The 10,929-nt window shown below is 44.0% G+C and overlaps 4 protein-coding genes across 4 annotated transcripts in view; 1 reads left to right on the top strand and 3 right to left on the bottom strand.

The window, feature by feature from the left end:
- Window positions 1–745, bottom strand: part of LOC134190027 (uncharacterized) — an 899-nt gene extending 154 nt beyond the window's left edge. Inside the window, exon 1 of the mRNA XM_062658438.1 lies at window positions 1–745. This exon is cut by the window's left edge and continues 154 nt beyond it. Coding sequence (XP_062514422.1) covers window positions 1–716 — 716 coding nt within the window. The 5' untranslated portion in view covers window positions 717–745.
- A 139-nt stretch (window positions 746–884) lies between these two features.
- On the bottom strand, window positions 885–3,398 carry LOC134189915 (uncharacterized). The gene has a single exon (XM_062658313.1). It carries the CDS (start codon window positions 3,396–3,398, stop codon window positions 885–887), a length of 2,514 nt encoding a protein of 837 aa, XP_062514297.1.
- A 1,621-nt stretch (window positions 3,399–5,019) lies between these two features.
- LOC134189914 (uncharacterized) lies at window positions 5,020–7,014 on the top strand. Its single transcript, XM_062658312.1, has one exon. The coding sequence runs from the start codon at window positions 5,020–5,022 to the stop codon at window positions 6,841–6,843; it is 1,824 nt and encodes a 607-aa protein (XP_062514296.1). The 3' UTR covers window positions 6,844–7,014.
- A 37-nt stretch (window positions 7,015–7,051) lies between these two features.
- On the bottom strand, window positions 7,052–10,662 carry LOC134189913 (uncharacterized). The gene has a single exon (XM_062658311.1). It carries the CDS (start codon window positions 10,660–10,662, stop codon window positions 7,183–7,185), a length of 3,480 nt encoding a protein of 1,159 aa, XP_062514295.1. The 3' UTR covers window positions 7,052–7,182.
- Window positions 10,663–10,929: the final 267 nt, after the last annotated feature.

Below are 10,929 nucleotides of genomic sequence, written 5' to 3'. Positions count from 1 at the left end.
CCCCTGATGCACATTATGGAAGCTCTTAGGAGTGCGAACCCGAGTCGACATCTTAGCCAGTTGATCACGCTACCGTATGGAGTGTCCTTTTTCTCAGATATCATTGAGGCCAGCTTTTTGGTAAATGACGTTGTAAGCTTGCTCATGCCACCAGTGCAAGAAAGGATAATAGGTGTAAAGGAAGCATTTTCTACTTTTCTCAGTCTTTCTTCATATTTCCTTTTCTTCTCTTGTTCCTGTCTTCTATAGCATGATGCAACTTCAAAACATGTGTACGAGGTGGCATTGGGGTTAAACACCCGGACATCAAAATATGTCTTCTCAAATCTTCCTCCCCAAAAACCTCTTGCCGAAATGTCTAATCTTGCATCATCATCTCGACTGCTTGAACGTAAAGAGAACGTCTCTCCACTTAGTGATTGCAACGTGGGCTCCGTTTCCACATCATGACAGACATCAGACAACAGATGAGAAAACATATCTCGGATTTCATTATGGCGTATAGTTGGAAAGCCTCCCGTGGGGCAGGACATAGCATGCTCCACTGACATTTTTCCACCGCAAGGGCAAGATTCACTCATATGAGGGGGGACCCATCCATATCTGAGGCATAGAGCATCTCTGAATGCAGACTTATGTAATGAGAAGCCGTGATCCTCCAATGGCAGCACTGTGAGCCAGTTTGATGCCCCCTTTTCATTTGCTAACTCGAACATTCTTTTATGTTGGTGTGAGAGGTTATCTCGAACATTACCAGCAAGAGTTTTGATTTCTAGCCCTTTGTGCTTGCGAATTTGCTTTTTGAGAGAATCCTGTTGATCTGGGGCATCTCCTAGAGTGATCTCCTGATTCAAAATGAAGTCAACAAGCGGTGCAGTCATCTTTCAAGAGTTTAAGTATTCAGAAGACAATGAAGTTGGATCTGTGATTCCCAGACCACCAAGTCTGGCTGGTAAGGAGAAGAGTTTTCTTTCCAGTTCTCCAGGGGCCGAACGACCAGTTATAGCAGGAATCAGTTGAGATTGTATTGATGATTCTAAAAGCCCAGCAAAAGTTTTGAAATTCTGATTTGTTCTCGCAGTAAAAATCCACCTGCCCAGAAGACCGTGACTTAATGCGGAATGAGCTGCTTGTGGCTGACTTTGGGCAATGGAAGCCAATTTGTCAATCTGACGTGTCCAGTCTAAGATTGCATCACTGAGATAGCCGTTACAGAAGTTTTCAGTTCCCAGTGCAGCTCCTAAATACTTTCGACCTTCAGAGGTGATGTTCACAGCCGTTTTTGAGAACACACGTTTGGCTTCTTCAAGGCAATTCGGTTTGACGATCAACCAGGATTTCTTGGCATTTGGAAAGTATCCAAATTTTTCTCCATGTATGGAGAGTTTCTCCCACCATTGTTTGACTGCTTGTATCTTTCCTCCGGCTGCAGCATCATCGGCATACCAGACTTGGGTGCTGCCTTCTGTTTGTACTTTTTTCAGCAGAGGTACTGTGGCCAAGGCGTACATTGCCATCGCGAGAGGATCTCCCTGTGTGGTTCCCTCACGCGACAACAAGACTTCCCCACCAACGAATAGGGGTGAAGGCTGTTGATATGTGTTGAGCAATACGGTATGAATTGCTGGACAAGTGCTTGAGATGTTCTTTAGAGCCAATTGACGGTTCAAGCTATTAAAGGCATTTGTTGCATCTACAAGTAGTATGGCTTCCGTATTGTCATCTTCAAACAATGACTGCATGGCATGTATTGCAGCCTCACACCCAGCAATCTGTCCTGCACAAAGCTGCAAGGTTCCGGTTGCCGAGAGCACGTCAGACTTGACCACAGAAAGAACCGCCTTTCCAATAATTCTTCTAACTGTCTCACACACACCAATTGGTCTCACCCCAGGATTTTTGTTCAGAGGTACAAGACGACAAGCCACTAGAGCTGAGATACCGTCAGGATCTACTATCTCTGTTGAAATTCGACGAGCAACAGCAGCTAGAGCATTACAGAGATCTTTGGAGGAAGTGTGAAATCCCGTACACAGGCGTTTCCATTGAGTCGAGTCAAGGCCAGAAGGACCAGCTGCACCAGAACATCGCATTGCTGTATTCCTGATCAGTTGTCCATCAAGAGAATCAAACAAAACAGGATGGACTGGAGAAGCGTTCTCTTTAGAATTCACAACATAGTCAGGATCGAGGGAAGAAGCATTTGGATGTTTTTCTTTGAGTACATCTCTCACGGTTTTTTGACTTGAATTTGTCAGGTAGTCATCCAGGTGTAAAAGACCATTAGCACCTTCATCAGACAGTAAACGCATAGCAGCATTCACATTTCCTTTCTTCAAATGACCAGCGAAAACGTGAGGAAGATCGTCGATTTTGGTTGCCTTGTTAGAAGACCTACTATAAGTTAGATGTTGTTGGATCGTCTTGGCTTCATACAACAGAGCCTTGATATCACCCGCCTTCCAGGCTTCTAAGCGACGGGTCAGACAAGAGACATGATCAGGACCTCTGGACCGCTTGTGTGGCTTCTGTAGCAGAAGATGGGGCATCACCATAGCAGCAGTCAATGAGACACACTCAAGAGCAGATGCACTTGCATACGCATGAAACAATCTGGCAAGTTCGGAGGCGAACATTTTACCAGTAGAACCGTATGGTACTTGAAATAAATTCCTTCTCCAATGAACAACTTCTTGGTAAGCCTGTTCTATTTGACTCATCACTTCAACACCATTCAGTGAACCCCAACTGAAATTTGGTGATGCCATCACTCTGTAAGGAAGGCGTTCATGTAACTCTAGGGAAGGAGAAGCTGTTTGATTTAAGTCATGAATGTCTTCATCTTCCTGGGTGTTAGATATCATATCGACAATGTGAGCGACTGGTGAACTTGTCTGCTGTTGCAATTTAGGATGGACCCTGGACTGTTCAAGTGTCTGCTTTTGCGATAACTTAGAACAAGGCAGTTGCCTTTGCGACAACGAAGAACAAGGTGGGTGCAGCTGGACGGCATCGGAATAAAGCATTCTTGTTGCAGCAGTAAGGACACTAGATTCTAGACTGGATGAAGAAAGTGCTTTACCTCCTGGAGAACTAGACCGAGCAACAACCGAAGCGTAAGACAGTGGCTTATCATGACCTGAATGCTGATTCACTGGCGAGTCCATGATTGTAGGCGCCTGATGATCATCACTTGACATGCACGGCTTCGTCGGGGATATCTTGCTAGAAGTGGTACCAGCAGTTTTAGGACGTTGTAGTTGATATTTCCCTCTTGCTTCCCAGTTTTGGCAGCGGTTGTGGTTGAGTGGATTGCAATTTCTACAGAATTGGCCCAACTTGGCACAGCGACAGTTCATACAGCGGCCGCTGCTGTTGCATAAGCAGCATTTAGACATCACCGAGAGATCGCTGGACAGTTGAACACTTAGAAGTAGAAGTCACAATTTAAATCTCAGACCAATATGTTAAGGAGTAGACAGTGACGAGGCTGAACAGAACAGGAGACTTTTGAAATTCAAATCTCGGTTGACCGTTGAAAGAGATTTTCTGTCCCCCACACTATAGAATCGTTGTGGATCGTGGTGAAACCAAAAACAAACTAACGAAGTAATCCTCAAACCTAGGAACGAACGTAAACTGAAATGAACTGGCAAAATGTTACCGAATGATGCGCGCCGCCATGACAGGTCTACAATGCTACTGCTACTACTACTACTACTACTACTACTACTACTACTACTACTACTACTACAACCACATGCTGCTTATTCTGCATTTACTCATGGCTTGTCTTGTCAATGATCATACATATCAAGAACTGTCGAAAACATCTCTTCCATGATGCAGCCGCTTGAGAAAGCCATTCATGATTATTTCATTCCTGCCATAACTGGCCAGCAACATTGTAGCCAAGACGTGAGAGATTTGTTGGCTTTACCTTGTCGACTTGGAGGTTTAAACTTGACTATTCAACTCACACGTCCGATGTTGAGTTTAAGTCTTCTTGTCGTATCACAACACCATTAGCAGCTCTCATAATACAACAAGAACAGTGCTATAATGTGGCTGTTGAAGGTGTTCCAAAAGAAAAATCTGCCACAAAATTTGAAAAATGGGCTTCTCAGAAACAAGCTTTTGTAGAGATAGAAGACAATTGCCCAGCATCTATGAAACGATGCATTGAACTTGCCTCTGAAAAGGGTGCATCAAATTGGCTATCCATTTTACCGGTTGAAGAACATGGTTTTCATTTGAGCAAAGGAGATTTTCGTAATGCTTTGTACATGCGCTATGGTTGGATGTTACCAAATCTACCTTCAAAATGTGTCTGTGAATCTGCTTTCAACGTTGACCATGCAATGGTATGTTCTAAAGGCGGTTTTCCGACGCTAAGGCATAATGAAATTAGTCTGGACAAAAAGAGACCGTGCATTTTTTGATGTAAGGGTATTTTACCCAAACGCGTGCTCCAATAGTCAAGGTTCATTGAGATCAGCATTCAACATCCATGAATGTGAAAAAACGTGAATATGCGCAGCGATTACTGGAAGTGGAACATGCCAGCTTCACTCCATTGGTTTTTTCCTCTACCGATGGCATGGGCTCTGAAACTTCCACCTTCTACAAACATCTTGCCAGTTTAATTGCCAACAAAACTGAAAGAAATATAGTTCAGTGATGGAACTTCTGAGATGTTGAATCAGGTTTTCTCTAATAAGATCTTCTGTATTGTGCATTCGTGGAAGTAGATCAGCCAAGCACAGGCCTCTAAAATGTACTACTACTACTACCACTACCACTACCACTACCACTGCGACTTAAGTGGGTTTGTTTAATTGAATGAATTGATATAGTGTTGTGTTGAGTGCCGTTGTAGTGGCTTTTGTAGTATGGGCATGACCGGTGGATGCTTTTGCAGAGTAATATACTACTACCACTACCACTACCACTACCACTACCACCACTACTACTACTACTGCTGGCCAAGAAGGTGGATCGGAAGCTGCTATTCATGCAATGCGTACAATTTTTGATAGTGAGGAAAGCGACTGTGTGCTGTTAGTTGATGCGTCAAATGCGTTCAATGCTCTGAATCGACGGGCTGCTCTCCATAACATTCGAATCCTATGCCCAACAATTGCTACTGCTCTCATCAACACGTACAGGGATTCAATCTCCTTGTTTGTAATTGGTGGTGACATCATTGCATCTTTGGAAGGAACAACACAAGGAGATCCCCTTGCCATGTCAATGTATGCATTGGGTATCTTGCCTTTGATAAATCGAATTGCTGGTTTATGCAAACAGGTGTGGTTCGCTGATGATGCAACTGGTTCAGGAAAGTTAAAGAATGTTCGTCAATGGTGGAGTGCAATCGTTGAACACGGTCCAACCTTTGGTTACCATCCAAATGCCACGAAGACCTGGTTAATTGTAAAAGAGAATTTGATGGAAGAAGGAAGGAAGGTGTTCTGCGATACCAGTGTAAACATAACAAATTCAGGAAAACGGCACCTGGGTGCGGCACTAGGTGACACATCTTTTGTCAACGAATATGTTGGTTGCAAAGTCCAGGATTGGGTTCAACAAATTGAGTCTCTTTCAGCCATTGCTTGTACAAATCCTCATGTCGCCTACTCAGCCTTTGTCCAGGGCCTAGTTCATAAATGGTCATACCTTTTCCGCACTGTCCCTGATATTGCGTCTGTTGTGAAACCTTTGGAAGATGCCATTTGTCATCGATTTTTGCCTGCTCTGACTGGACAGTCTGTGTTTGGGATGGAAATGAGAGAAGCTCTTTCTCTTCCTTGCAATCTTGGGGGTCTAAACATTTCTAACCCGACCAAAATGTCTGATATTTCTTTTCGTGCTTCGCAACATATCACTGCACCCCTTGTGCACTCGATTGTTGCTCAAGAACAGCTATACACTATATCGTCTGCTGACATGATAACAAGGAAAAGCGAGATGAAATCGCAGAGGCGAAACTTCAATCGCCAGCTTTTGGATTCGCTCAAAGACAATGCATCCTCTTCTTTGGCTAGATCGTTTGAATTAGCCTCAGAGAAGGGTGCATCAAGTTGGCTTACAGTACATCCAATTGAAGAACACGGCTTTCACCTGTCTAAGGGTGACTTCAGGGATGCACTATGCTTAAGGTATGGTTGGAAACTATCTGATATTCCTTATCAATGTGAATGTGGTGAATCATTTAACATCGATCACTCCATGGTATGTAAGAAAGGAGGATTCCCGACCCTAAGACATAATGAAGTCAGAGACATAACAGCTGATTTACTACGAGAAGTCTGTCATGATGTTGTTACTGAGCCTACCTTGCAACCGCTATCAGGTGAAAGTTTTAGTTATTCTACTGCCAACGTAATGCCGGAGGCTAGAGCGGATATCTCTGCTCGTGGCGTGTGGAGGGCTGGAGAAAGAGCATTCTTCGATGTAAGGGTATTCTACCCAAACGCTCCATCCAGCTTGAAACACCCCAACTTAGAATCTGCTTTTAGAGTGCATGAGAATGAGAAGAAACGTCAGTATGGTGAGCGAATACGAGAAATTGAACACGGATCTTTTACTCCACTTGTCTTCAGTTCGACAGGAAGCACAGGTCGAGAGGCTACTACGTTCTATAAGCGCCTTGCAAGTCTCCATGCAGCAAAATCGGGTGAACACTACAGCAAAGTTATGCAGTTGATAAGATGCAGGCTTTCTTTTGCTCTTCTACGATCAAGCATCTTATGCATTCGTGGAACACGATCCAGTTTCTATAGACCTATCAAAGTGGACTTGTTGGGACTCATTGAAAGTGAGGCCCATCTAGATGAGTAGATGTTGACTATAGCTTATCTTGATAGTTTAGGCATAATAACGTAAAGTAGTAACTGTCTCTTAGTGGTAACCATCTTTAGTTGTTTGTTTTGCTGCGTGGGTGTTATCTGTCAGCTGCTAATATTTGGTGTTTTGGCTTTTTGAAATATACTACTACTACTACTACTACTACTACTACTACTATTACTACTACTACTACTACTTGAAACAATAGCAGACTACGTATACACAAACGGCAACCTACAGCGAATGGCAATAAACTATTACTACTACTAAACAATTACTGTCATATACAATAGTACAACTTTTACTACTACTATGTCATGTACAGTAAAGTCACTAAGCTGAGGAGGCCAGGTGCCCCTCAGACGTAGCCAGGAGAATATTGTTTTCCGGCCTGACGTAGCGTTTGCACCTGCTGCCCCTGATGCACATTATGGAAGCTCTTAGGAGTGCGAACCCGAGTCGACATCTTAGCCAGTTGATCACGCTACCGTATGGAGTGTCCTTTTTCTCAGATATCATTGAGGCCAGCTTTTTGGTAAATGACGTTGTAAGCTTGCTCATGCCACCAGTGCAAGAAAGGATAATAGGTGTAAAGGAAGCATTTTCTACTTTTCTCAGTCTTTCTTCATATTTCCTTTTCTTCTCTTGTTCCTGTCTTCTATAGCATGATGCAACTTCAAAACATGTGTACGAGGTGGCATTGGGGTTAAACACCCGGACATCAAAATATGTCTTCTCAAATCTTCCTCCCCAAAAACCTCTTGCCGAAATGTCTAATCTTGCATCATCATCTCGACTGCTTGAACGTAAAGAGAACGTCTCTCCACTTAGTGATTGCAACGTGGGCTCCGTTTCCACATCATGACAGACATCAGACAACAGATGAGAAAACATATCTCGGATTTCATTATGGCGTATAGTTGGAAAGCCTCCCGTGGGGCAGGACATAGCATGCTCCACTGACATTTTTCCACCGCAAGGGCAAGATTCACTCATATGAGGGGGGACCCATCCATATCTGAGGCATAGAGCATCTCTGAATGCAGACTTATGTAATGAGAAGCCGTGATCCTCCAATGGCAGCACTGTGAGCCAGTTTGATGCCCCCTTTTCATTTGCTAACTCGAACATTCTTTTATGTTGGTGTGAGAGGTTATCTCGAACATTATCAGCAAGAGTTTTGATTTCTAGCCCTTTGTGCTTGCGAATTTGCTTTTTGAGAGAATCCTGTTGATCTGGGGCATCTCCTAGAGTGATCTCCTGATTCAAAATGAAGTCAACAAGCGGTGCAGTCATCTTTCGAGAGTTTAAGTATTCAGAAGACAATGAAGTTGGATCTGTGATTCCCAGACCACCAAGTCTGGCTGGTAAGGAGAAGAGTTTTCTTTCCAGTTCTCCAGGGGCCGAACGACCAGTTATAGCAGGAATCAGTTGAGATTGTATTGATGATTCTAAAAGCCCAGCAAAAGTTTTGAAATTCTGATTTGTTCTCGCAGTAAAAATCCACCTGCCCAGAAGACCGTGACTTAATGCGGAATGAGCTGCTTGTGGCTGACTTTGGGCAATGGAAGCCAATTTGTCAATCTGACGTGTCCAGTCTAAGATTGCATCACTGAGATAGCCGTTACAGAAGTTTTCAGTTCCCAGTGCAGCTCCTAAATACTTTCGACCTTCAGAGGTGATGTTCACAGCCGTTTTTGAGAACACACGTTTGGCTTCTTCAAGGCAATTCGGTTTGACGATCAACCAGGATTTCTTGGCATTTGGAAAGTATCCAAATTTTTCTCCATGTATGGAGAGTTTCTCCCACCATTGTTTGACTGCTTGTATCTTTCCTCCGGCTGCAGCATCATCGGCATACCAGACTTGGGTGCTGCCTTCTGTTTGTACTTTTTTCAGCAGAGGTACTGTGGCCAAGGCGTACATTGCCATCGCGAGAGGATCTCCCTGTGTGGTTCCCTCACGCGACAACAAGACTTCCCCACCAACGAATAGGGGTGAAGGCTGTTGATATGTGTTGAGCAATACGGTATGAATTGCTGGACAAGTGCTTGAGATGTTCTTTAGAGCCAATTGACGGTTCAAGCTATTAAAGGCATTTGTTGCATCTACAAGTAGTATGGCTTCCGTATTGTCATCTTCAAACAATGACTGCATGGCATGTATTGCAGCCTCACACCCAGCAATCTGTCCTGCACAAAGCTGCAAGGTTCCGGTTGCCGAGAGCACGTCAGACTTGACCACAGAAAGAACCGCCTTTCCAATAATTCTTCTAACTGTCTCACACACACCAATTGGTCTCACCCCAGGATTTTTGTTCAGAGGTACAAGACGACAAGCCACTAGAGCTGAGATACCGTCAGGATCTACTATCTCTGTTGAAATTCGACGAGCAACAGCAGCTAGAGCATTACAGAGATCTTTGGAGGAAGTGTGAAATCCCGTACACAGGCGTTTCCATTGAGTCGAGTCAAGGCCAGAAGGACCAGCTGCACCAGAACATCGCATTGCTGTATTCCTGATCAGTTGTCCATCAAGAGAATCAAACAAAACAGGATGGACTGGAGAAGCGTTCTCTTTAGAATTCACAACATAGTCAGGATCGAGGGAAGAAGCATTTGGATGTTTTTCTTTGAGTACATCTCTCACGGTTTTTTGACTTGAATTTGTCAGGTAGTCATCCAGGTGTAAAAGACCATTAGCACCTTCATCAGACAGTAAACGCATAGCAGCATTCACATTTCCTTTCTTCAAATGACCAGCGAAAACGTGAGGAAGATCGTCGATTTTGGTTGCCTTGTTAGAAGACCTACTATAAGTTAGATGTTGTTGGATCGTCTTGGCTTCATACAACAGAGCCTTGATATCACCCGCCTTCCAGGCTTCTAAGCGACGGGTCAGACAAGAGACATGATCAGGACCTCTGGACCGCTTGTGTGGCTTCTGTAGCAGAAGATGGGGCATCACCATAGCAGCAGTCAATGAGACACACTCAAGAGCAGATGCACTTGCATACGCATGAAACAATCTGGCAAGTTCGGAGGCGAACATTTTACCAGTAGAACCGTATGGTACTTGAAATAAATTCCTTCTCCAATGAACAACTTCTTGGTAAGCCTGTTCTATTTGACTCATCACTTCAACACCATTCAGTGAACCCCAACTGAAATTGGGTGATGCCATCACTCTGTAAGGAAGGCGTTCATGTAACTCTAGGGAAGGAGAAGCTGTTTGATTTAAGTCATGAATGTCTTCATCTTCCTGGGTGTTAGATATCATATCGACAATGTGAGCGACTGGTGAACTTGTCTGCTGTTGCAATTTAGGATGGACCCTGGACTGTTCAAGTGTCTGCTTTTGCGATAACTTAGAACAAGGCAGTTGCCTTTGCGACAACGAAGAACAAGGTGGGTGCAGCTGGACGGCATCGGAATAAAGCATTCTTGTTGCAGCAGTAAGGACACTAGATTCTAGACTGGATGAAGAAAGTGCTTTACCTCCTGGAGAACTAGACCGAGCAACAACCGAAGCGTAAGACAGTGGCTTATCATGACCTGAATGCTGATTCACTGGCGAGTCCATGATTGTAGGCGCCTGATGATCATCACTTGACATGCACGGCTTCGTCGGGGATATCTTGCTAGAAGTGGTACCAGCAGTTTTAGGACGTTGTAGTTGATATTTCCCTCTTGCTTCCCAGTTTTGGCAGCGGTTGTGGTTGAGTGGATTGCAATTTCTACAGAATTGGCCCAACTTGGCACAGCGACAGTTCATACAGCGGCCGCTGCTGTTGCATAAGCAGCATTTAGACATCACCGAGAGATCGCTGGACAGTTGAACACTTAGAAGTAGAAGTCACAATTTAAATCTCAGACCAATATGTTAAGGAGTAGACAGTGACGAGGCTGAACAGAACAGGAGACTTTTGAAATTCAAATCTCGGTTGACCGTTGAAAGAGATTTTCTGTCCCCCACACTATAGAATCGTTGTGGATCGTGGTGAAACCAAAAACAAACTAACGAAGTAATCCTCAAACCTAGGAACGAACGTAAACTGAAATGAACTGGCAAAATGTTACC

Source organism: Corticium candelabrum, chromosome 14, assembly GCF_963422355.1.
Source record: "Corticium candelabrum chromosome 14, ooCorCand1.1, whole genome shotgun sequence".
Classification (NCBI taxonomy): Eukaryota; Metazoa; Porifera; class Homoscleromorpha; order Homosclerophorida; family Plakinidae; genus Corticium; species Corticium candelabrum.
Note: the sequence above shows the minus strand (reverse complement) of the source record. Positions and strands in the feature narration are given on the sequence as shown.